The following is a 27,413-nucleotide window of genomic DNA, read 5'->3' as shown; positions in this document are numbered from 1 at the left end:
GTCGGACCATGGCGACACGGCGACATATCGCTTGATGTCGGCCGACTTTTGGCATGTGTTCGATGAAAAATCGAACCCCTTTTTTGAAGGGTATTTTAGGTCATTTTGACTTGAAATTTGTCGTGTAGCCTAATTTGAGACTAATAAACACATTGGGAGTGTTATTTTGACCCAAAACATCACATAAACTAATGTTCTTAATTGACCCATGTCCTATTGTATGCGGACGAAAACCCCGAAACAAAAAATCTAATAACTCATAAAAACCAAATCATTTAAAGTCTACAATTCATTGCACAAATAAATAAAGTCATCCAACTATATAAAATCTTGAACTCTCAATAACAAGTACAGTGCTTAGGTGGATCGAACTCCTGTGACTCATACTGCCTCCAGTGATGCTCCCCCCAAGAATTTCACATAATGATCCCATGTCATACAATACTGATAGTGTTGCAGATAATCATCAACTACACCTCTATAGCGGTGATCATCCGCCCCCAAGAGAACGCTAATTTGAGGGAAGTGAGAATATGGTTGTGGAAGGTAATTCATGCCTGGTGATGTTACTATTGGTGCCATGGTCTCTAAACGTGAAAACATGGACTCATGAATAGAGTCAGACAATGGCCTCCTCTTGATACCATGGTCAAAGTAATTATTGCGACTATCGACTTGCAAGTGCCCATGATACGAAGTACTTGTAGATGTCAAAGATCGGACCAAAATATGGTGAAAAATGCGAAAATGGGAGAGAAGCTTCGGAGAAGTGAGATAGGAGAGAGAAAATTTAAAAAAATCATATGGGAAATTCGGGCGAAATTCGCCCGAATCCCCCTTTTTTATCTCCTATATCGCCAACTTCTCCGCGATAATATTGCAAACGGTCAAAATCTTGACCGTTGGCGATATATCGCCAACAAAATGCAATATCGGTGTCGCTGGAGGGTATCGTGTCACCCCCCAGCGACACCTCGAAATACCGCCCTAAATCGCCGACATAAGGTACCATGGCTAAAACTAAGTTCGCATTTACAAAATTAGTCAAAATAGTACTTTTTCACTTCTTTGAACATGTTTACCCCTAAAATTGACCATACGGGCATAGGGGTAAAAATGTTCAAAGGAAGTGAAAAAAATACTAACTTTTTCCTTTTGGACAAAATAATGATTTTTCCGCTCGATGTGATCAGATTTAGAGGTAAAAATGTCCAAAAAGGTGAAAAATCAATATTTTGACAAATTTTGTAAATGCAAATTTAGTTTTGCCTAATTTTGTAAAATGTTGATCAGCTATTTTTGTAAAGGAATACCTAAAAGCAGCTAATCATGTAATTTTCTCAAAAAACATCAGGAGAGCACATACCCTTGCATGACAAAAAGCTGATCCACTTCTACCCTCAAAAACCCCCCAAGGGACACTTCGAGCAAAACTCAACTTGTTCTTAAAGCCCTTTGTGTTAGAGGAAACATCTACCGACTCCTACACCTGAATTAAGGACTTCAGAGAAGGGCCCATGAGACAATCATCATACAGAAATCTCTTGATATATGCAATAATCAACTTCCATAAGAGCTGCTGCTTATACACACATCACCTAAGATGCAACACAACAGTGGACGAAAAATAGCTCCTTTCTTCCAGTAACAGTTTCTACAAGCCTATTACGAGTCTAGAATTCCTTCTACAACAGTAAGCTATTGGTACACAGTTGGGAATCTCCAAGGACCACAAAATAGCATTATCGAATACACTAAAATTTGAAGTCCTTCTTCTTTGACTTCCCGTCCTTTTCCTGCATCTTCCGCTTTCTCTTCTTCTCATTCTGAAACAAGCACAAGAGAAATTAATTAATTTCCTTTTAAGACGCATGTAAAAACAAATGAGATCCCCAAAACTGACCTCTGCAACCATATCACTGAAATCCTCCCGCTGGCTTCGCAACTTCTCCTCTTCCCTTGCTTCCTCATACCTGTAAGTGAAATTTAATAATTAGAAAGTGACAATAAATGCAGTTAAGAACTAGAACAAAGTACTATGTAATTCTTCTTACTTAGCCGCGACAACGTTGTCCAAGACTTCCAGTTCTTCAGGCTGCAGTGTGACATCCACTTTATCTGATTTTTGACCACGAAGCAAATCGACCTGTGCAAATAGCATCAAAAGAAATCCATCAATTGAGTAATAAACATGATTATGTTCAACTATGGAAGCCGTGAAATAATTCCTCCCTACCCCCCCCCCCCCCCCAATAGAAATATTAAAAAAAAAACCAAAAAAAGCCCAGTTCCAATGGTAAAAAATCTCAGTGGACAGCCAATAACAATATAAAAGCAACAAAAGAATTTGTGCTGTTGTAGTCTCTCTCCTAGTTTGCCCAGAAACACCACTTTGCACCCCAAACCTTTCCAGACTATTTTAATATTCAGAAATGAGCCACATAGTAAGACTAATAACAAAGAAATATGTCCATTAATATCATACCCTCTTTGCAGCTGTTTTGTCTTGCGTGCCACTACCCAGTACATAACTGTATCCAACAGAGATTTGAGATTGTCAGAAGTGTAACTCTTTAACATGCATTCTAATAAGTACAACCATATAACCACAGAGCTTCAATTTGAAAAACAAAAATTAAAATGAAATCTTACGTGTGGGTTGTTCCAAGCAAAGTTCCTGGAGCAATTTTTTCCTCTTTTTCCTCGAGAACCTTCCATATAACAGAAACAAGAAAAAACAAACAATTAATTTGAGTTTCATAAATGCGAGTTCAAGAGGAATAATAGTGCCAAAATAAAAACAATAAAATTACTTGATAAAGGGGTCTCTCAGGCTCCTTCCTTTGCTGCTTCCGGAGGTCAATAACATCAGGTGTCTCAACACCAGTTGGAGTGCTGAACAAAGATAAACTAATCAGTATCACAACCATAATAAAATAACAACTGAGCAAAGATAAAGGTCCAGTACCTTGACAGGCTGTCCACTGATTGAATGCCTGCCTCTAGTTCCTCCTCCTCTATTTGTTCTTCCTCTTCCTCCTCTTCTTCTTCCTCTTCTTCTAAATCACCCCAGTGTTTGCTCCTATCAACAGGTTCTTCCTGGAGAGAGAGAGAGAGTGGGGAGCCAATATCAAGTACATCCTCAGAAACAGAGGAACTATGCAATAAGATTCAACTAGAGCTAACCCCAAGTAGTGATCACAAGGCTTAATGAGCTTACACGTATAATATCTTCCTATACTAGCATCTCATAGTTGAATTTTTCAGTTGTTGCTCAATAAAATGATGTCTTATAGTATATCATTATTGTACAGCATTGTAAGTTACAATATATGTAACTACTACAACACCAAGACCAGGACAGTAGATACAACCAGTACCACAGCTGATCGGCAACTATATACATTAAAGAAGAGAGGCATCAGTAGCCACAAATGTTATAATCCCAGCCATTTTAGTCTTCTGTCATATTTGGACCATTAAGAACTTTCTATTTTAGTAATTAGTAGGTGTGAGAATCAAGGAAGAAATTTCGACCGAAACAGGAATTTCGACCTTACAAAAGGCCGAAATTTCGACGTTTCGGTCGAAATTTCGATCGAAACTGGACACTTTTTCTGAAAATTGGAGCTTCAATTTCGGGCCTCATATGGACTCAAAATGATTTGGATTCTTGTATACTACATATTTCAAGCATAATAAACACAATGGAACTAGTATTTTGTAAAAAATAAAACTATTGAAAATTTATCATTCAAGTATACTAACAAATGACTAGTTCCGACAAGTGCAAACTGTATTGCATACATGCATAGAATCAACAACATACATGAATTGTTTGGTAGAATGGTTACATATACAACAAGTCAACAAAATAAAATGACCGACTAGATCAAGTGATGGTGTCTCAAATATATAAAGCTAAAGCCTATATATCATATATACATAAAATAAAAATACATAATTTTAGAAAATAATTATTAAAATAAAAAAATGAAAAAATGGTAGCAAATAATAAAAAGATAAGTTTAACAAAACACAATTATAGATCATAGTCCTAGGCTAAACATATATTAATTTCAAGGCAATACAAGACAAAGGCAGAACAAAACAAAAATAAAAAAAGGGGAAGTGGAAGGGGGGGCCAGCCAACAGGGGAGTCCTGAGGGGGCAGGAGGTGTAAAAAGAGCAAAAGGGGTGAAGGCAAAGAGGAAAATAGGTGAAAAGGGAAGAAAAAAAAAACAAGAAAAAAGTGGAAGGAAGAAGGAAATGGAAAAAAAAAATATTCGAGAAGAAATGGAAATTTTGGTGAGAATTAGTAACCTCAGTTTAGAAGCTGACACTATTTGTACCCAAACAAGAGATCAAGATTGATAATTTCTATTTTTGAGGCCTTCAAATTTTGATTCACTGCTAGTTCTATTAGCGCAGTCTATAAATGCAACCCATTAATCCACTGCCCCTGCTATGCAATTTGGTTTCAGTAGCTTTTTCTTGGTGTCCAGCCCCTTGGGAGGAGCTGTATTGGATCCAGCTTGCTCCTCTGATGGGAGACACAGGAGGTTCTCTATTGTTGTTGTCATCCATTACAGGCTTTCAAATCCTTAAAAGACCCATCTGCTGAGCCGAAACTCACTGCTATTGCTCCCTTGGTACTGTGACTTGTTTGTGATAATTTTACCACTTCCAAATTCCATCACATCTCCCCTCTCAAATCCAGCCACCACCATTCTCCCATCCTCAGGATCACTTTCCCCAGGCCCCCAGTTGATCACTTGATCCTATCATTAGCCCCATCTAACCCAAACAATCTAAACCCAGTTTTCTTAGCCTGCAACTCAATCAGTTGAATTATAAACTACTGTGTCTTTCTTTACATAACCCTCTTTGACCCCTGCTCACCAGATTTCCTTCATTATGAACCTAAACCTATCAAACCACCCCTTCTGTATCCTATAAAGCCAAACACTTCCATGTTCCCAGCTCCTGATTTTGGGACTGGTTAACTGTCAAATCCTGACCTATATTACGTAATCAATACATTAATGGAAAAAAGTTTTTTCTACCATCCAAAATGTTTTATTTTCCACTTCTGGGCTGAAGATAGAGAAAGCACAGCAACTAGAACTTCTTCACCACACTCTGCCCCCCCCCCAATTTTTTTTTTTAGTTCGAAAATTTGAAAAGCAATTCAGATCAAGTCATTGTAATTTAATGCTAGACCTCCAGTTCGCAATGCTCAAATTTCAACTTAAATTCACTATAATCTGTGTTCCATAAAACCAACATAATACGAAAATAAGATGAAAAGGTCAAGAGAAAATACCTCATAGTTAGGCTGTTCTTGTTGTTGGACTCCGAAGACATCTCCATATAAAGGACACCCATACTAGTCAATGAAACATCACAATTTTCAGCGTTTAACACAACGGTTTCAGCTTTAGCTAGGTAAAGAGGAAGATGCAGAGTTGAAATACTTACTTCGTCAACGGGAGGTTTACCCCAGCCTCCAGGATGATACCCAAAGCTAGCACCGGGAGGAATGGGAGCATTTAAGCCAGGAATCTTAAGATGCGGATAAGATGGTGGAGGACCATACCTCTGTTAAACACCGAACATGTCAAAATAAGAAAACAAAAAACACATCAATGATTTGTTAATAAACACAGAAAAATCCCACCAACACTGCAATAGATTGCAGTGCCCAGCACAAAACACAAACAGGCTGGGAAACTAATGAATAATTGAAAATTCTAGCACCAAAGTGAGAGAAAGAGAGAGCAGCAACCTGCATATTGATAAGCCATGGAGGTGGAGCACCCTCTGGCATTCCAAGAGCTTCCTTTAGCTCGTGAGACAGCATTCCAGGCTTCATCTCCCTTAGCTTCACCTGGATGTCCATAAGAAGGAAATTTAATAGATAGTATTATTTTCTGAATTTGTTAAAGCTTCTTCTCCAATACAGAAGTCTCCTCCCCAGAAAAAACCCGAAACGGGACTTTTTCCATGCAGGCTTTAATTGTAAAACTTGAAGGCCAATTTTGGCCAACATACAATACTTATGAGAACTACCTTTTGATCACAGGGGGAAATATAGACTGAAAGGGGCACCTATTGTAAAAGTGAAAAGTGAAAACACAAGAAGGTAAAATGTAAGGAACTCAAATGAACAAGACAAGCCTGGACTGAATGCAGCCCAGCTAACCGTCTACCGCTAAGCTCAACAATTGTGCTGCTGAGCCTGCTGCTCTGCTCAGTATCTTATAAAACGGCAATGGTGACATTGTTCCCCCGTTAATCAAGCGATATGATTTTTGAGAATTAGATCACGATCAAACAATAAGAAAGGTTTCAAGTTATTCTAATGGATGATTCAAAGACCTGTTGATTGTAACATCTGACTGCAGTGTTTATTTTGGGCCTTTCAATTCAAAGACATTGATCTTGAACCTATGAATGGGAACTTTAACTGGAGGTAAGGCTTCATGATGTGAACCAGGATAAAGGTTTAGTTGCTTAAGGTAATGCCCTAGATTTAGGCTCACTAGAATCAGCAGTAAAATATGGTTTAGAATACCCGACAGTTGAGGAGAATGGGCTGGTTATAGGGTTCTAGGGTTTTGGGGGCTATGGGGTTCCTTTGAGATATGGGTTATGAAGGGACCATTTCCTAAGGGGTTAGGTTGATGCTTTGTGGTTAGATATGTTTTTATGGATCTCAGAGATACGAAACCCATCCCACAAGAGACATGGGATATTAATTCCTCGAGATGGAAGCTTGGGTCTAAATGTGTCAGAATAGGCTGAAACTGTGAGGAAATTGAGGAAGTTTGGTGGGGGGGGGGGGGTTGGATAACTAAATTAAAAGATATTAAGGTTCTTGTTTTTAAGGTCTTGAGAGATAAAAATAAAAAAATAAAATCAAGAAAATAATTATATCTTGAAATTGGACAGTCAGAATGGGGCTTGAGGGATGAGGTTCCTAAAGTTTGTGACAAATCTAATGGCTAGATTGGCACAGATCTTACTTTAAAATGGGTCTCTAGAAAAGTACAAAAATTCAAGAAAATAAAAAAAGAAGGGTGCGATGGAGGGGGGAAGAAGAGGAAAGGCTTGGGATAGAATTGGGATTGAACTTACTGCTGTTGAAGACTTGAACTGCAGAAAATCTTGAGAAGTAGGGCTGCCACAGGGTCGGAGAAACGGAGAGACGCCAGAAAATTGCAGAAAACTCAAAACAACTCAGCCGTGGGGTTCCCCTTGGAACCCATGACTCTTAATCCTTCCTTCAGTCAGTTTGCATTCAATTAATCAAGTCTGCCAGTTACAGTCTATTGTGGCTTATTTATAACTTATATGAAGGAAAACATAAAAGGACAGACTTCCTAAAAGAAAGCACACAAGGACTCGAACTCCCATCACATCTCACTCTGAAAAGATTCAATTTGGATTCTAAGAGTAGATATAGAATCCTCACGAGAAACAGACTGGAACTAGGGGATTTCTTCACAACTTAAGAATCATACTCAGACAAGGGCTCTTCAATAACTCACAAAATAATGACTCAAATTAAAAAAAAAAAATAAAAAAATGTAAATATAGGGTCCTCATGACAAGGTGGACCCAATGAGACTACAATTTGGACTCCACAAAAGTTATCAAACCCCTAGTAAAATTAGGAGCCCTAGGGTTTGCAGGAGAAACCCTAGGCCCTATGCTGAACCTGGAAAATGATTTACATCACTTCATTATTAATATCCTCTGTATGAGTTGAAATGTTTCACGAAGTGATAGGGCTGGAAGGGAAGGAAGGAATAGTTGCAGAAGCAGGGGAAAGAGCTAGCCATAAGGTTACATTCAAGTAGAACATTCCAAGAACCATTCAATTCACCATCTATATTGTTGCGTTACAAGGAAGTATTTGAAGGAAAATTATATTCACCATCTATATTGTTGGGTTACAAGGAAGTGTTGGGTTACAAGGAAGTATTTGAAGGAAAAAAATATCCAAATTTCTAATTGAAGGACACTGTTCTCTAATACGTGCCAGGTTAGCAATTTCATATTGATCAGACATTTATACTAATCAAATACATAAGTCTCTACAAATCAAATTTCATTAAGGCCATGCTTTCCTTCCACTTCAGTTTCCCCCTTTACTATATCGGGAATGTTATGGACAAACAACTGTTTGCATGTTTGAAATGTTTCACATCAATATTCAGTTTCAATATCAAATAAAGGCATTCCTCTCTCTCTAATTTAAGATGAATGGCTAGAGTATTTATTGTTGATGCGGCAAAAAATCAGCAATTACAAGCTAGTAACATGAACTGCAAGTTAAGAAATATTATTCACCTCTAAAAATAAAACAATGGAATCAGGTTAACCTAAATAATTGTATTTCTGTATACTGACAAAGCATAGCACCTTCAAAAGGTAACAGAATCCAGTGGATAGATACTTATGCTATAAGCGGAATTCTTCTGCAGATAATAGTACGCACAAATTCTTATTGGATCTCGGTTTTTCTTAACAATGATGGCTATTCATTTATGTCTTCAGGTAGCATCACAAGATCTTCAACCAGGTGATATTAATGTCTATTTTTTGTGTTATTGCAAACTCCATCCAAGCATTATAAATTCCCCAAAACCAAGACTTGAGTTACATGAAAACCATGAGTTCAGCTATATAAAATAGTAGAGCAGAAACCATACCTCGAATTCTTTCCCTTCATGATAAAGGTCACCAAATGATGTCAGTTTTGGCTTAGTTTGGTATTTAAAGAAGGCATCATGAAGAACCTGCAGCATGCAAACAGCTTACTTGCATAAATTAAAGAGATTACGTAAGTTAAGGCACATAAGTATATAATCCATTAAAGGGATCATGAACAATTTGAACCACCAGATAAGCTTCATTGAGTGAAGAAAAAAAAAAGGGAAGGAAGGAACTTGCTTCATAATATTTTGGGAACAAGGCAATATAACATGTGTAGTACATTATCCACCCTATTCTGATTCATGTTGCAGCAATAGCTGCCCACTGTGATAAAAGAAGAACAATATTGTGGCTGTGCTGCAACCATCCCTCATATTTTTAGAAGATTATAATGCTGAAAAGAGAAGTCACTGTTTCCTTTTTGTTTCATTCTACGAACAAATTTAGGTAACAGGCCAATCAGCCTCTTCCTTCTTTTATTTATTTATTTTACTATAATAACTTTTCTATAATTAAGGCAGGCATATAATACAGATTGTATCGGACTCAGTTGGGTTTGAATAGATGTTTGACATATGAAAAATTCATGGGGACAGATCTGACTCTCAAACTTAAAGATAGAAGAAAATGATAATGCATTATCCTCTATCAGATTCATGTACACAATCATCTCATCTTTCATGGATTAAATGTATCTAATACTGATATCTTGAGAATGGAACACCTAGCAAAAAAAGAATGCAGCAAAAGACTTAGGCACTTAGCATCACAAATGGAGGACTCAAAAATCATAGTATTTTATGTTAATTCAACTGTTGTAAATATACAAGTCTAAAATGATAACCACATAATATGTGACAAGAAATATACTTCATACGGTGGTTGTGCCCCTTTTGTGGCAGTGGAACCAGTCCACAAATTAACCAGGGAAAAAAAGAGAGTGAAAGATCTGGTGAAGTCAACAAATATACAACACTAATACTATGCTGTATCTTTGATAAGTTAGAATGAGGTATTCGTATCATGATAATATAGCTATCAATAAAGGTATTCAAAATGAGGTACTCATATCAGTATAACATAGCTATCCAAATTATCAATTTTAATATAGGTATTCAAGTTAACAATTTTAACAGAGCCACACAATTTATTAAGAGGCATCATCACTGGTGATAGTATCCTAGTGACTACCCGGCTCTACTATGATATAGTGGTGATTTCCTCACCAGTTATCTGTGGTAGGTGTACCACATGTAATTTGGACTTGACTCATCATCAAGTGCCATCCATCCTCTCCAACAAGTTGAAGAGCACTAGGGGAGTTCGAGTCACCAGATTCATATGGGCTACTATGGAGTGGGCAATGATCTTCTTAAGATTGATCTGTCTTGAAGTGGTCGAGGGAGTATATATTATAGCAATTGCACTTGGAGTATAAATGCAAGGAGTGGAACGAAGTGTGCTTCGGGAAACATGGGTATTGAAAATCTTAAAAAGCTGTGGTAAACGTCTTTGTTTTTGCTCAATCCTATGCCTCCTAAAAGTATGAACATATGAAGAACATTTGTTTTGGCTCAATCCTATGCTAAAAGAGCTAAGGCATAGCCTTACTATCAAGATCAAAAAGCGTTCAGCTTAAATTGAAATTTCGAACTAGACCAATTAAACTGCCTTACTTGCAAACGTACATTATAGGTTTTAGCACAAAAATCTTGTGCGCAGTTTCTGAAACCTTCACCTCAGAAACAACTTGAAAAGCAAAATCTAAATATAAGAAATGAAACGAAACAGAGGAATCAAAAGACCTGGTAATCAATATCCATCTTTCCCATCTTGGGTTGCATCCGTTCACGCTGCTTCTGCTTCAATTTCTTGTTGTCCTCCTTTTCAATGTACGCCTACATAGAATATAATGGAAAACAGGGATTACATCAGACTTCAACAGCTTCAACAATTAGGTGGAGGAAAAAATAGAGTACGTTATATATCTAGCTATTTTGAAATCCAAAAGGATTCTGGTCAGCCATGCAGGAAAAAGAAGCCAATGAAATCCATGAGTTCATTACTGAAAAGAACCCATGAGTTCATTTCTGAAAAGAACAGACCTGGATAGCATAGAATTGAAGGAATCTCACCCATGCATACAATTAACTAGTAGTAGGAGAAAGAAATCTATGGCCACAAAAAGGTGCATTTTGAGAAAACTGGAAAGGAGAACATGGATTACAATCTTAAAATGTACATTTTTTAGTGTATCTGCGTGATATTAGGTTCCAGAAAAGAGATGTAATGTGAACAATGCCTTGATTGGTTACACAAACAGTGACAAGCTTACACTCAATTCTTTCATGGTGCAGAAAATTCAGAGATAAGGTTTCAATGATGCAAAAGAAATTCACGGAAACGGGCTTACTTTTGTTGAGATGAACCTTGGGATTGGGTACCAAATGTTGAGCATTTGGTCCAATTGAATTTCATTGAACTTCAATCACTTCATTGGGTAGGATATTAGATATAGGACTACAAGATTAGTAGATAGAATTAACCCATTTATGGAAAACCAAGCTAAGCCTTATCCTGAGGTAAATAACAGCCAAAAACCCAAAATAATTCAGTTAGTTTAGACTTTTGTGATTTAAACTAAGTCCATTCAGATGTTGATTGGGTCGCTTTTAAAGCTGAAAAATTAATTCAAAAGCACTTAAAATGTAGAAACCTAGAAGAAGAAGAAAAAATAAAAAATCCAGAGTTAAACTCTAAATCACTCAGAAACTTTAATTTGGGAAGAACATCTAAACACAAATTGCAACATTCTAATGAGCAATTTCATTGCATATGCTCATGGCTGCTCACCTGTCTCAGTTTTTCAATTCCAGTGGCAGCAATGAAATCAGGAAGTTGAAAAGGCTGTTTCTCAATACCTCGTTTCCCCTGCAAAATACATCAAAGGAACAGATGAGGGAAAAGTTATTAAAAAAAGTAGAAATCGAAAATTTGGTTTATCTCCTTCAATCCTAATCAGTCATATGGAGAACATAGAATTCAAAGCACTGTAACAGCCCACATCATCTGCAATATCAAAGGAATGGATTCAGTTCAATCACCAAACGTAATGAACAACTTTCGTGAACCTAGCATGATACTGGATACCAAAGAAACTCATTGGAACACTGACTAGAGGACAATGATTCTCTGGCATACTACCAAGGCATCTAACCTAGAGAGACAATGATTGCAAAAGCAAAGCATTATACACAACCAAACACAACCCCACCCACCCTATCGATATCTTAAAATAAAACGATTCAAGTGGCCCCTGTAGCCGACATGTCTCCTCCATGATTGTTATAGCCGGTCCCCTGCAAGAACCAGATATACACATAAGAGGGGTGAAACTTTATCGTCTCTACTTACCTTCCCCCCACTTGTGTGAACCCCAATGCATAATGCACCCATAATCATACATGCACATAACAACATGCTAAGTTCATGTCTACTTTTAATTACTCACCTGCAAAAATTTCCTCTTTTGACTCCAATGCCTTGGGACAGGAACAGTATTGCGGTATGATTTTAGATACACAAGAAGTTTGGGGTCAGCAGCTGTCACGTCCCATATCTGTCAAGAAAAGGTATTGAAGTTTTGTAATGAATAGCTGAAAGAAAAGCACGTAAAAACAGTTGTTGCGGTACACTGGAGACCAAAGGAACTAGACCCCTTTTTCTAGTCAAGAAATCCAATGGAGTAAATGAGCACCCAACACTTATAAACGGAAGGTTAAAAAGAAACCATGGGGCATGACGGGAGTGGCATTTGGACAATACCTCGACAACATCCGGCCTTTGGCAAATCTGTTTTAACTCAGCAATCTTCATCCGCCGTTGGAGCTACAAAGCCCAAAAAGGGACAAAAAAGAAATATGCAAAATCAGTAAAGCCAGTTTATATGAGACATAGGAGAGGATTTATGTGGAAGCAGGGCGTCAAAACAGGGAACCTTTTTCTTCTTATTCGAAAGCCCACCCTTCTCTTTCTGTTGTGTGTCCTGATCTTCTTCATCGGAGTCAGAATTTGCTTTCTTATCAGCTGCCGCATTAGCAGCCGCTTCATCCTTCTTGGCATCGTCCTGCTCAAAAAATTGATCATCTCACCAATAATCCCAACCCAACTAGAACGTTCATGAAAAAAACGTCAAAACCTAAATTCCGTACCTCAGCGCCGGCAGCAGCATCACCAAAGGTGAATTTCTCAAAAACCCTTTTAAAATCTTCCAGCAGTTCATCCTCTATTTCAGCCTTCTCAGGAACATACTCCACTTCAATTTGCCCATCTAAAACCTAACGATTTTCCCAGGGTAAATTACGCAATTAGAAGTTGCAAGTTGCAGGTGCAGAAATGAAAATTTCGAAAATTGAAATTACTTAGTAATAATAACAGATCTTGAGCGGCTAGTGACAAGAGGATTTATTTCTTTTTTTCCCTTTTCAATTCGTGAAAAATAAAACTAGACCTAAATGGGAAGCTAAGAGAGTTAACGAGACATTGTAGTTGAAAGTACCTGCTGTGGATCGTTGTTCTCTTTAGCTTCATCGGCATCTTCTGCCTCATCATCGGCGGTGACGGAACCATTTGTGGCGGCTTGGGATGCTTTGTTGGCTTTCTTCTGCTTCCTACGGCGTCTTCGCCTATCGATCTCCTTAGATTTCTTACCGGAAATTCCTCCGGCAGCGTTTTGGTTATGAAACTCGGCTAAGCCATTGGAATGCCCAAGGGCTTCCGTAGTTCCGTTCACCGTCTCCGCCGTCATCTCTCTCCCTCTCTCTCTCTCGCGAATCTCAAACGAGTGGAGAAAGTGTTAAACGTTGGGGGTGGCTGAACGTATAAATGTGTAATAGGCCTTTTTTCTTCGACGAGTCCCTGAGAATGAAGATATAGCCACCTCTCTCCTCCGCGAAGTTAATACGGACTTATGGTGGTGTTTGGATTGTAATTTCAAACAGAATTATAATTCACACTGCATTCTAATTCTAGTTTTATTCTATTTTTATTTTTAAAATAAGAAAATATAAAAACTTAATTCAATAACAAATGCTTTCTTACTGCTTTCTTTTCTTTTCTTTTTCAAAATTCAGTCGAAGTTAAGAAATGATGTCAGTACTAGATAAATATCTAAAATATTAATTGAGATTCCACCAGACTATTTTAAGCTCCACCCCTGAGTTAATCCTAAAAATTAATGTTTTTTTTAGAAAAATTAATGTCATATCTATAGTTATCCATATTATCAATTAGATAGATCCCTTGTAAATATATCAAAGACACCTCTTGCCATTAAGAAATCACAGGTAACTGTTGATGTAAGGAAATCAATTATTATTTAAAAAAATATAAATACTTTGAATAGAAAAAAAACCTTAGTTCATTTTAATAATATATATGTTAGACTTATGGTCCCAAACATAAATTCATAAAGTTTGAAAGATCCTCACCGCTTTGGAGTGGGTAGCAAAAAAAAAAAGTTTGAAAGATATGATCTATAGTATTTTAAATTTAAGATGTGAAATGATGTTAGAATGGGTAAATGAAAACTAACTCACACTAATAGTATTAATAATAGAGAGTCGAATTGATAAATTGGGTAATTCAGGGAGTAGCATTAATATTTAGGTGCAACTCAAGGGGTGCCATAGTTATTCAAATCTTTTTATTTTCTTACCATTAACCTAGGAAAAATCGAGATCTACTTCCATGCTTCTGAGGTTCAGAGAAATGAACAATGGATGGACATGTTATTGCTCGAGCAACGTACCCAATTCCAGGTCTCACCAACCATAAGTTCAACCAAAATTGACACAAGGGTCATACCCTTGAGGCCAGCCAGAAGGCTAAAACTTGGCAAGGTGGATATCCAATGGGCAGGGCTCATTCCAACAGAGAAGAGGTTGCCAAAGGCCAAAAATACACATCCAACATAGTGACAGCAGATTCATAGTTAAATTTCACCCGAAATATGAAACCTGAAAAATAATTTGCAAGCTTCAGTAGTGCATAGCAAACAATCTTGCAGATGAATGTCACCTTAAACCCTTCTTATTTAGCAAAATTTCTTTTTACTTGATTAGGGAACGAGTGTACATTTAATGACAACAATGAATTGGATAGTCAGAGAAATAACTTGAACATGCTGAACATACTGTTCCATCCTCATGATCCAAAAATCCAATACTTGTCCAGCACAAGAAATCCATGTTGATAGTTTCAACATATGATTAAAGCTTTCCAGATGTTCACAAACACTTGAGAATGGATTCAGGGAATTCTGATAAGAGCTTGAAGTTGGAAACAGGGCCCCCTCAACTGATGATCATTTGGTTAAGGAAGGCAGCTTGCTCTGGAAAATACTCCATCAGTTCATCCTTGGTAACCCATACGTGATCCTCACACTTCCCAATCTGGAACTTGTTGGTAGCAATTACTTGTGATTTGAAAAAGAAACGCTGCACCAGATAAAATTAAGCTCATACAACAAGAAGGGAATTATATGGCAAGAAAGAGAAACCTATTCAGTGACTCAAAGTTGGCTGTAATGGAATGAAACCCACTTAAAAGAGGAAATTAACAAGGACCACATGCACCTAAAGAGCACTGACAATAGGCCAACAGGATCACAAGAACCCAGACTTTAAAACCCAAGAACAGAAGAGAAACAATACTAGATGGACATAGATCAAATGACTCATTAGCAATTATCAGGTGTCAAATCAGCTACTAATAAGAGCCCATTAACAGATAACAGTACCACAGTTCAAAGGGCAAAAAATGCGACCCAAAATCCATCCTTAACTAGATTCTAAGTGACTCCTCAAACAGGAAAGTTTATTTTCCTCATAAATTGCATGGCCGCATGCCCCTTCGCTTCTCAGCTTCGTACTTGGTATTTGAAAAGCATGTACAACTCACTGCTTAACATCTTGCACACCTAATTGTATGAGGTTTATTAGCCATGTTGGTTGAAGCTGAATTTTCAAAAAAGAATCACCACAGCCATTTCCAAAACAGGAGACAGACTACTGTGCAGAGACCTAATCCCTTGCCATCTTGTAGGTAAGATAATGCTAAAGCAAACAAGAAGGTCCATGAATGAGAGAGCCAGTCTGAAATTTGGCATGTGGCCAATCCAGACCTTTCTCACAATAACCTCAGCCTTCCACATGGCAAAATTAGGGAACTGATCCAGAAATATTTCAGGCAGGCTCCCATCCATCAAGCCTCATACCATCTACTAGTCACAGTTATTTCTCAGGACTCTCACAGTCCTCTGTTTATTACTTCACCTTACTTGAGGATTTGATAGTAGTTATGATCCCCCCCCTGAAGATTGGCCATGGTGTAGCAGAACAAACTGCACTCCAGTTCTTCAGACGGCAAAGACAGTGCCAATTTAGCATTACTCTTAAGGAAAAAAAAAAAATACAAGCCATGGAACCAAACCAACACACCAGACTTCAAGCATGACTTTTAATACAATGACGACCAACAACTACTCAGCCTCATCCCACTAAATGGTGTCGGCTACAAGGGTCCGCACCTCCAATCAGCTCTATTTAAGGTCATACTAGACAAAAGGCATAAGTTATACATGCCTTTTCTCCTGAAATCATTTTAGATATGGCCCCAGCTCTTTTTGTGCACTCTCTGTGAATTAAATCCCTCATCAATACTGTAGAATCCAAAGGTCTCTGTTGACCTCGGCACAGCACCTGAAACAACTTTCTCGTAGCTTATCATGTTGGACCCACTCCCAAACCATTCCCCCCCCCCCCAAAGAAGAAAAACTTCTTAGGATAGACGGAATATAAAAATGTATACAGATGAGAGCATTGCTCGTTGAGACCAAGGTCTAAAATAAAGGAAAAATAATAATAATCACTTCTGTAGCCAAGAAATATGTAGGCATAGATAACTCCAAAACAGTTACCTTGAATGACGGAAGGTCTGGCATGTCTTCTGTTGGCTGCACAGCCATATGTGCAAAAGGAGCATTCCCAACAAAATAAGTGTGGGAAAGATCTCCAATAACAGATTTTAATGCTGATTCGGCACACTGCAAATTGTAAGGTGTAAATAACCAAGTCAACACTGCACAACTCCTTACCCAGATAATTTAAAAAAAAATAAATAAAGCAATAAAAAGGGCACTGTAGTACTACCGTGCGCAATGTCTCTTCGGACTCATAAACCTTTTCAGGAAAATGCCAGACAGGTTTTCCTCCAGGAGCCGCATATAGTACTACCACAGAGGAGAAGATAAAGTCGTCTGTCCAGTGCCCTCTGTAATGACCTTAAACATACAACATTGAAGAAAATTAGATATTTACAGGATAAGCATGTAGTATCCAAAGACATTTTTTCTGAGCACAAATCAGACAAGTTTTCACTAGTATATGTCTGGTTTTGCATGAGAATAACTCCTCTGAACTTGTATTTGACTTTCTTAATATAAGTGACTTTAATATGCCACATAATAAAGCTCCTTCGCATATGATGAGCATATGCTGAATCTAAAACTTTGTGCACAAGCAGGGTTCTACCAAGTCCTTACCCTGGAAAACCTTCTACCAGTCTACATGAAGTCTAATTTTCCATACAACAGTTAGCTTAAAATTATAGTATTGACCTAGAGATAATTATTGGTGGAACTCAAATTTGAAACTAACCAGAACAGGTTATATTTTATTTTTATTTTCCAGTTAACAGTTTCACCACAGAAGGTAAGGCACCATGGAATGAAACACTCATCTGAACCCAAAAACTGAAAGAAGGGTATCAGAATTAAGAACTAGGAAAAACAATGGGAAAATGGCAAAAATAACATTTATAGTTATTAAAAGGATCACTAATTCAAATTTTAGATGTACAGGACATAGAAATCATGATCCATGAGCCCCATGAATGAATAAATTTCTCCAGCACTTATGTCCATCATGTCCATCAGTGGGTACTTTTGATAATGGGTATTGAGTATGAATCTTAAAAGTGGGGCCATGATCTCTCACCTGAGCAGATCACTTACAGCTAAAAATAGCATCTCAGTGCAGCAGTGTCTGGAAGGGCAAATGCTCACTTCTAATATTATAAATTTTGGTACAGGATTTCGTCACTCAGGTAAGTATCCGTAAATTTGTATTGGCCATATAACAAATACAGGAGCACCAAGGCCAGCAGTAAATAAGGAGGAGAGGCAGTAGAAAGAAGAGAAAGCAAGAGGAGCTAAGACCACTGTCCATGGTGGTGTTGTGAATTGAATACACTAACTGCAGGCGTAGGAGGATAATTATATTAGTGACAAGAAAAATTATCACCAACTTAAGTTTATAGATTCTGATCCCCAAAATACCCCTCCCTAAATCTGAGTAACCCAATATAACCTCCAATTAAGACTAACCCTAAGATTTAATTCTTACCATTCACACTCGAGCTAGACCATGGTCACTGTGCTGAGTTGTGAAAAACATTTGGAAACAGCAGCCTGGTAAACAATTCTCCAGGCTGACAATGAGAGTTGACACACAGAGTAGAGACAGACTTCTTCATCATTGCTGCTCAAATAAAATAACAATCAATATCAATATGCTTAGTCTGCTCATGAAAGAAACAAGTACAGGATTACTAGCAATGTAAATAGCTGTCTGACTATTATAGAATAACCAAGTTTCTGAGCAAAACAATCAAAGCTAAAATGTTCAGCAGCGATGTGAGCTATGGTTCAATACTTTGCTTCAGCACTAGAATGAGTAAAAATAGTTATGCTAGTTCCTATTTGATGTAACCCCAAATCTAGGGCTAGGGTAGTTTGGTAATTTCCCTGGATTCTCAGGGTTGCCCAGGATTTTCAGCAAAAGGGGAAGGATGTTTCAGAGATTGTAGGGTCTCCTAGGGCTTAGATAACCCACCTGTACCAGAGAATTATGTCTGAAAGTTGCTGTAATTTGAATTTCCAGATTTGAAATTTAAATTGGAACTCAAAGTAGGGTTGGGGTAGGTTTCCAAGGTGGATGTGGGTCTGTACTGCTGGTTCTGCAAGTTCAGAACTGGGTTCAAGGTTTTTCGAGAGTTTAAGGAGGTCTGGTTCAACTAAAACGGGTTTCAGAGGTTCTAAAAATTCTGCAGAATTTTTCCAAGGAAGAAGAAGAAGTGTAGAAATTTTCTGGGTTAGGGAAATAGGGCTGTCTGGGGAAAGTAATTGCAGCAGGAATGTTTTAAAGCTTTGGGCGATCCTAGGGGAGGTGGAACAGGTTCAAGGGGGCTGGGGAGGCGGGCCTAACAGAGGGCAGGGAGGTCCTGCTATCACAAGGAGAGGAGGAAAGGGAAGGGGGAAGTCTATGGTGGTTATGGGGGAGGGTCTGGCTGAACTACAGGGGAAGGGGCTCTACTTACTTGGAAGACTTGAATTAATGTTGCTGCTGCTTCTTGAAGGAGAAGAAGATTGTTCAAATTGCAGAAACACAGGCACAAATCCAGCCGTAGGTCACCCCTTGGGATCCCACAACTTCTCTCAAGTCTATTTTCTCAACTGATAATTTTCATTCATCAAAAACTGCCAAACAACATCGACTTTAATGCTTTTTATAGCCTTCAAACAGAACTAGACTTGAGCTGGGATTCCTTAACTAATAAGGATCCAACTACTTAAGACTTGGACTCTTAAGTAATAAAGGGCTTGCTAATTAAAGTAAATAAGGACTCAACCAACTAGCTTGACCAAGCCAAACAAAACTAACTCCTCCTACTCAAACTAAAACTCTCACGTAACTTTCAAATTGGGACTCTAAATAGCAAAAGAAAAATACAAAAGGACTCAAAAAATTTAACTGGGTTTATTCCAGCTTATTAGAACTCGATCCAAGGGTGGAAGATGGCCAAATTGCCCTTGTGTTGGTCTGTCCCCTCCCCCGGGGGGCCTGCTTTCAGAACTCAAGTGGGCTTGGGCCCTCTTTCGGTCCTTCTTGGGCAGTCCTTGGCTAGTTACATCACTGTTTCACCTAAAAGTTTTGTACTATTAGGGAAAGGCAGTTCAAAGATACACACATCGACACTCTTCCTCCAAACCCCACCCCCTCTAGGCAAAACATGCAATCCTTCTTAGTCCTTGCCTGTGACACATATGGCTGCCCACACATCACACTAAGGGAAAATAATTGGGGAAAATTCCATAACATTTCAATTAAAAGCTTGAACCATTAGGAAATGATAGCTTAAAGGTATGCATCAATTAATGGAACTTACAGTATTAGCTATCATCAGTCCTACTCTAGCATGTTTCTTAGCTAAATTGACATTTATGTTACTTTGGAACCAACAAAATAATTCAGCATATGAATCAGAAAGTATTAGAAGAGATCTCCAATGAATGTCATAATTAACAACCATATGAGAAATACCAGAGAGGAAAGCACTCAGACAAGTGTTGATGAAACCTAAAAACCTCTTTATACAAGTTGCAACATTCACAGAAAACCAATGTAGTGATTGCTTCAATGAACATTGTGATAGTGTTACACCAAACCCCCCCCCCCCAAAAAAAAAGTATCAATTCCTATCTGAACTGAACAATAATATAATGTAATATATAAATCCATTCCTTACTTTCTGTTGTTTGTCTTGTCATCATCAGTGACCCGTGGAGCTGGAACATAATCAATCTGGTAGTCACCTTTCCCCCTGATTTAAAAATATTTCCAATTTGTGGAAGCACATTAGAAAGAGAGTTTACTGAAATGCTGAAGGTCAGTGCCATCAGAAATTATAACTAAATTTTGGTAAACAGAACAAATAAGTATCTAGTTTTACCTGAAACATGCATATCAGCTACATAATAGAATTTGGAAAGATAAAGCAACTCAGAAGTTTAAGGGATCCAGGAGACCAGGTCACCATACCAAACATCACACCTACAAGGCTACAACATCTTAATGGATGCTTTACATTTCTTGGTTAGAAGTTGAACACCGCTCAGTCTACAAACATAGAGCATCTTAACCGCTATGTCATGGTCAGACCAAATTCCCAAGTTCATATGCATTCAATTTCAGGGGGAAAAAACACTACAAAGCAGGATTGATTTCCTAGGAAGGGTAAAAATACCCAGTTTGCCCCCAAAACAATCTTCATTGTTATCTGAAAGTTGCAACCTTGCAATCCATCCAGAAGCAATGGTATCTAAAGATTGAATCTTGAAAAAGGGGAAAAGAAAAAGAGTAAGAAAAACAATGGATGGTGGAAATACAATAGAGAATGGACTTCCCATAATGCACCAACTCTTCACCACGTTACCCAACCACGATGAACTCAGTTCTTCAATTCCCTCATTCTTCCAAAGCATAATTACCACTCCAAGAAATCTTGCCCAATGAATCAGTGATTGGTTTCTTATTTCTTGATTGGGTTAATCACAAAATAAGAATTGGATGCTTTTGCTCAACTCAAATAAACATACCAGAACCCCACCCACAAAAAAGGAAAAGTGACAAATTGAACAAAACTGATAGACACCAAGTGTGATTAAACAAAGAGATTAATCAACGACATTACTAACCTAGAATCAGACTTTGTTAGGACGTCATCCGAATATTGCCGTCGATATTGTTGCCCCCACCTGAACCTATATACAACAGCATTTAAGATTAAGAGAAACTAATTTAATGGCCCTTTAATTTGATGAAAGTAGAAGAGTAGAATAATCTGAAGTAGAGAAACGCCATCAACTCTCGAAAGAGAAACATGAAAGAACCAAAATAGACTCACGAGAACTCCTGAAATGCGTAGACGACAGGGTCGATCTTAGGAATGACCACCGGCAACCTCTCGAACAAGACAGCAGCGACGATCTTATCAGTATTTGATGATGTGCAGAACCTCCGCGCAAGAGGTCGAGACAACGAAGTCAATCCCTGCATTTTGGTTCAAGTTGGGCCAAACTCGTCTCAGCTGGCCTAAAATCCGTTTTAACTCACAACTTTTAAGGGCCTGTTTGGTTATCAGAATCTAAGGATTTCAAATCCCTCTATTCATGAATTATAATTTTATCTCTCTTTGGTTGTACATACTCATGAATTCATGAAATTTGAAATTTCAATTCATTTCAAATCCTTGTATTCATGTAACTAAATAGGCCCGGACAGTATCCTTTAATTTTCAATTAATTCCTACTTTGAAATGATTAAAATATTATCTTATATTAAATTATTAAAATGTCTTTCTTTCTCATACTCTACCCAACCTAAGTGGGTGAAGGCAAATGAGTTGTAGCACCTGGGACGATTGCATTGCATGGAGGTAGTGGTTGTGGTGGATGGATATATAGAATCCGGATTATCTCCCCCAAGGACGTCTCCATGGCTTCTTGACCACAAAAACGGGTGAATTACCTTTTTTTTCAAAGCATCTTGCACCGTGGGCGCCACAGATTTTTGTGGCGACGTCCCGAACGCTCTCAAGGAAACCTTATAGGGAATCTCGGACAAGGAATAGGGAATGGAGATGTGGAAGGACAAATTAATGGTTACCAACAGTGATTTAAGGATAGTTTTAACGACAAATTGTACTAATGTGTCCAACAAAAAATTCAATTTTGGGGTGTCTATATTTTTCAAATATAAAATGAGAGACCTCTATTTTGAGGTGCTGGTGCAATTTACTCAAAATAATATTAAAAATCATATTAATCAAAACAATTTTGATTAAAAAAAAAAAAACAAACTGTTGGTAACCTTGACCATTTCTCCCTCTTTCTTCAAATAATCACATAAAAATTAATACACATTTGGGAGAAGATCTTGTTTTTCCAAGGAGATGCTTCATCTTGAATTGGAGAAGCTACTAGAGTTAACGAGTTCATGTCAACATTTCCAGTAGTGATTCAGTTATAGTGGCAAGGTGGTCCTGATAATAAAAAACCCAAGTGGGTGCAGACTGATAGATCATGAATCCAAACCAGTAGCTCTCTGGTTATAGAATACAAAAAAAACTGTTATACGGTATCCAAAGATATGGATGCATTAGTGTAACCTCTTATGAGGTCACATAGATTTGAAACAAAGGCATGACAACACTCTATCCATTAATTCCCGGTTCTGTAAACAGAATGAGAAAAATAAATCACCAAAAGGGGGAAAAACAACAACACTTCCTCAACTAACATCAGCATTATAGTAGCATCCTTACCTAAATGAGCCAAATCCAGCAAGCTTTTGTTCATCCAGATTTTTATTTATCCATTTGAGATTGCTAACTGCCATGCTTCCACATCTCCTTCACCTTCTTTGCTATTTCTTCAATCTTTTCATTCATCTTCTTGGTTTTCTTGTCCATCTTTTCCAGCATTTTCTTTAATTTTTGATCCATTTCTTCCAGCTTCTTGTTAATTCTTTTGTCTCCTTTACTTTTTCAACAACTTCTTGTTCTTTTGCAGAATTTGGGCATTTATTTTTGTCAATCCAGGAACCTTTGGCTTTCCCAAGTCTGAGAAGGCACACTCAGCCATGGATATTGAGATTGCCTAATACCTCAGTGAAGATGCCTTCATGGAGTCCTTCATCTCATCATTTCTTCTGACAGATGAGTCAACCCATCGTCCATCTTTCTCTACACATAATTGTACTCTTGAGTTAGCAACATTCATCAAAAATATATTAACGCAACCAGAAATATAAGCCATATTTTCTGATGAGGTAATGGGTATCATTACAAATTACCTTGGTGAAGAAGCCTTAATAAAGTGATTTTTCTCCTTGTAATTCTTCTGGCAGTTGAGTATACTGATCTAGCCTCTTCCTTTGCATATTGCAACTAAGTCAACATATACATACCATGTGAAACCAATAAACTAGATTTTAGTGCAAACAACCTATATATGGCATGACTATCCGATCTACATTAGGGGAACATAAAGGAAATTAACTTGCATATCTGAGTTGATTAGCTTAAAAGCAAATTAGAATTGAATCATACCTGTGTGGCAAACAGTATTTCAGACTAAAAAAGGAAGTGGCATGTGCAGCAAAGACTCAATTCTGCAACCTCTCTCTAATTGGATGGCCTGGTGTTCATTAAGTAGCATTTCTGCATTCATCACACACTGACCAAGCTGATCACAACAACATATAAAAAGTTACAATTTTTCTTCTGGGGGTGACAGTAACAAATTAAAGTTGAAATGGGACCAAGAGCAGTTGCAAACCCATGAATAAGCTGCTTCATCTTTTTCCTCCTACATACCTCTTTATGAAAATTTCTGCATCCTTTAACCCCATCATATGAAGAAGTCAGTTGCTCTATTAGTCCACAGCTTCTTCCCTCTCCCCCCACATCATCAGCAATTGTTGCAGGTTGATTAGCCTAGTTGCATTTGATTCCAATTCAAAGGGAGTTAAGAGTCAGGTTAAGAGAAGTTCTTGCTGCCTCGTCATTATTGTCTTGAAGACGAGCTTTCTTGCTGGGTCTATCATGCTCCATTACATCAGAAACAGAGTCAGATCCAAAGCAACTCAACAAATCTGCTTCAGTAGCATCTGAAGGAGAATTGTTTCCATTTTCCTGAAGATATGATGATTGGTCTAGCTTCTGCTGGTTGGAACCATCATCTGATGTCAGCTCCAAACATGGCACTGTTAAAGCCAGGCCAAGGGGGAAGGGCCGAGATGCCTCATTGTTGTCATTATCTAGAGAAGTTTCCTTGTATTTATTGGCCATCACCAATGTTCTCTTCCCCTGCTTTTCCATGGGGGTAGAATTTGATCCTTCAGCCCCATCTTGTGACCAACAAGTTGACCCCAGTCTAAGGGAAAGTAACCCACCACCACCATCACCATCGATGTGGTTGTCGTCTTTGTCATCATCATCATCATCATTGGAATGAGACCATTTGAAGAAATCTGCCACCATTGTGACACTCGAATGTTGATCGGACTCCGAGTGGTGAGGTTTCTCATTCTTGAAGAAAAGCTTCCTGAGTTTTACTCGACATTTTAGCAGACACCTAACCCCTTCAGGATCATAAAATTCTACAGATTGTGAGATAGATGAAATGAAAATATCATCTTTCCCTTGCAACGGAATCCCAAACCAGTCAAAGCCTTTGAATTGGTGAATGTAGATCATATCTCGTTCATTGGCATACTCAACATCCTCAATTCTCAGCGTATGATGACACTTTGTTGTTTTAGAAATTTGGGTGGAATTTATGTAAGATTCTACATCTAAATCAATGGATACTGGGTAGCCCTCTTTTAACTTTGCAGTGTCCACCAACTCTGAGGAGAATTCCAAAACAAGGCACAAGACCAACTGCTTAGTATATATCCCATCTTCAGCAGTCAAGAAATAAGTATGAGATTTCGGTGATCTGCACCATAGAAGTTTTCCCTGCGAATCAGAGGAGAGGAACTGTCAATCATAAAAGAGAGAACCATTTGGAACGATTAGATCTTCAAGAATGCACATCCTTGGATAAGTTGGATGATTCCATCGGTGATCTAAAATATCTAGTCAATCTTAATTTGTGTTGCACCAAAATAAGTGAACTCCCAAATAGTATCTCCAAGCTGAGTTACTATCTCACAATCTGTAGAATTTTCTTTTATTAATTCTAAAATATCTAGTCATCCTTGGGGGGAATGATCCATGCCCCCATATATAATTAGAATTTTCTTTTATTAATTTTTTCAAGCAGAATTTCATTCAAAAGACCAAGCAAAACGCGCTAGATCCAGAGTACAATGACCCTGAATTCAGGAAGTGGAAAGCGGCCAACTAGTCTTGCAAGGTACAGATCCGGCCTCTTGGGCTAGAGATTGGGCAAACAAGTTTTCATCTCTAGAACAAAACAAAAACTTATAAGAAGAAAAATGGGATGCTAAAACTTTAATATCTTCACAATTGGTTCAAGTTGATAAGGGGGGAAGATCATGACCCACAAGGAGATTCTCCAAGCCCAAGTTGTCGGAGCATACCTCAACCTCGTCAATCCCATTCTCACGAGCCCAAACCATGCACAGTAGCCTGAACTGACAGAGCTTCCCCTTCCAGCACCGAGATAGATTGCGCCCAATCCGAACAACCCAAGATCAATGTCCCCCTTTAAAAGTAGCGAAACCCAGCCGAGTTGCTCCGTTTTCCTCACTGAAAGCAGCATCACAAAACACGATCACCTCCGAAATTGCCTCAACTCGAACCTCTACCCTCGAGATTTGATTATAGGCATTTCTGTTCCATGCACATTCCTCCTACCATGCACCACCCAAAACTCACTCTTGAAAAGCTGCAGCAGCTCTTCGAGCCACATCGATAGGTGATCTATGTTCATTCTTGAATGTTTTCCCATTTCGTGCCAACCAAATGCTCCATATAACAAAAGAAACTTGGTTAAATAGCTCAATGCTGAGGATCCAAATGTACTATGATCCTATCTTTATGATTTCAAATATTATGGGGAAGATTTGGTCCAATGTGTGTCAGCAATCTTATGTCATGAAAAGAGGGACAAAAGTCTCAAAATTTTAGAAATCCTCACGCTAATCTCTCTTTAGTTCTTTTTCTGAGTTGTCTGACTCAAAAAATAAATAAATAAAAAAGCATGCTGGCTGCTCGCACTCGTAGCCAATAAGGTGAAAGATTAACCTTTTATGGTTGTCTTTAATATGATTTTATAGCTCTAAATAATTTAATCCGTATGGTTTTTAATTTTTAATTTTTAATTGAACATATACATGGGTTACATAGGATAGCAATGCAATCATGCAAGTGATGGACTTTGTTTTTTTATGACAAATCAAACATTAAGTTAAAATAGTATCTAAAATTTTTGTTATACAATAAAGTTTAGTACAACATGTAGCACAATAGAGGAGATAAAAATTTCATATTTCAAGGTGAATTGATTTTGGATGAGACTCATGGAAATGTTTTCAATGTTGTAGGTAAAAGACAAGGAGGAGAGCAACAATGGCAATGGCAATGGTTCCTTCTTTGTCCAAGGCATAAAGTCAATGTTTTTTGACTTGAAGCATCATATATTCTTGATTGTCATGTTATGGTCATTATGGTCTGAATCCTCGGACTAGAGTAAACCACTTGAACCAAACCCAGGGTTCAAGTTTGGTCCAATATAGTTCAGTTGACGCTTCTCAGTCATGGGGCTTCTCGGAGGAAATATCAGCTGAGAACCCAAGAATCGTACATCATAGTGAGACACAACTATTATCATATGGCTTCTCGGTAGAAGCAGTGCTAGCAACGGATTTGGCATGTCTTTTATCCAGACGTCAATCACGAGTAGAAGTAGGGCTGTTAGCTAATAGAGGATTTGTCTGATAAATTACATAATTTAAGGGATGACTTTAATATCAGGGGGTAACTCAAGGGGTTGTGCTAAGAATTTTCCCTAAAATTTTTTGAAAGAAGAAGCTTCAAGAGAAGAAGAATTGACAAGTAAGATAGTAATTTTTTTGGATAATTACTATTTTTCTCTTGTACTATAGCTTAATTATTAAAGGGAACATACTCTTTATGAAATTACTGTTGCCCCCTCTCAGTCCTAACATTGTTAAGAAACCGTTATATTTGGATGTTTAATATATATTTTGCCCTTCTAGTTAAGAAAATAAAAAACAATATTATCCTGTCTAAAAATA

The 27,413-nt window shown here is 37.9% G+C and overlaps 2 protein-coding genes and 1 long non-coding RNA gene across 3 annotated transcripts; all 3 read right to left on the bottom strand.

Moving 5' to 3' along the window:
• Positions 1-1,418: 1,418 nt before the first annotated feature.
• On the bottom strand, positions 1,419-13,647 carry LOC149003904 (proline-rich spliceosome-associated (PSP) family protein). The gene is made up of 18 exons (XM_089168111.1): positions 13,283-13,647; positions 12,936-13,061; positions 12,722-12,850; positions 12,550-12,612; positions 12,236-12,343; positions 11,578-11,655; positions 10,530-10,622; positions 8,721-8,807; positions 5,789-5,890; positions 5,482-5,601; positions 5,327-5,389; positions 2,969-3,099; positions 2,814-2,895; positions 2,653-2,711; positions 2,486-2,531; positions 2,055-2,146; positions 1,904-1,973; positions 1,419-1,826 (listed from the first exon to the last, which is right to left on the bottom strand). Exons 1-18 carry the CDS (start codon positions 13,529-13,531, stop codon positions 1,755-1,757), a joined length of 1,770 nt encoding a protein of 589 aa, XP_089024237.1. The 5' UTR covers positions 13,532-13,647; the 3' UTR covers positions 1,419-1,754.
• Positions 13,648-14,514: 867 nt separating this feature from the next.
• Positions 14,515-21,727, bottom strand: LOC149003903 (uncharacterized). The gene is given in 7 exon segments (XM_089135608.1): positions 14,515-15,221; positions 16,703-16,828; positions 16,935-17,009; positions 17,011-17,065; positions 20,371-20,445; positions 21,320-21,385; positions 21,529-21,727. Coding segments are annotated over 7 exon segments (693 nt in total). The 5' UTR covers positions 21,681-21,727; the 3' UTR covers positions 14,515-15,077.
• A 1,666-nt stretch (positions 21,728-23,393) lies between these two features.
• LOC149003902 (uncharacterized) lies at positions 23,394-25,142 on the bottom strand. Its single transcript, XR_016175623.1, has 3 exons — positions 24,001-25,142; positions 23,734-23,869; positions 23,394-23,556 (listed from the first exon to the last, which is right to left on the bottom strand). It is a non-coding gene; the product is annotated as an uncharacterized LOC149003902 (long non-coding RNA).
• Between the last annotated feature and the right edge of the window lie 2,271 nt (positions 25,143-27,413).

The sequence above is a fragment of the Hakea prostrata genome, chromosome 9 (assembly GCF_041222555.1).
Source record: "Hakea prostrata isolate BN-2017 chromosome 9, UWA_Hpros_2, whole genome shotgun sequence".
Taxonomy (NCBI): Eukaryota; Viridiplantae; Streptophyta; class Magnoliopsida; order Proteales; family Proteaceae; genus Hakea; species Hakea prostrata.
This window is presented reverse-complemented; position numbering and strand designations above follow the sequence as displayed.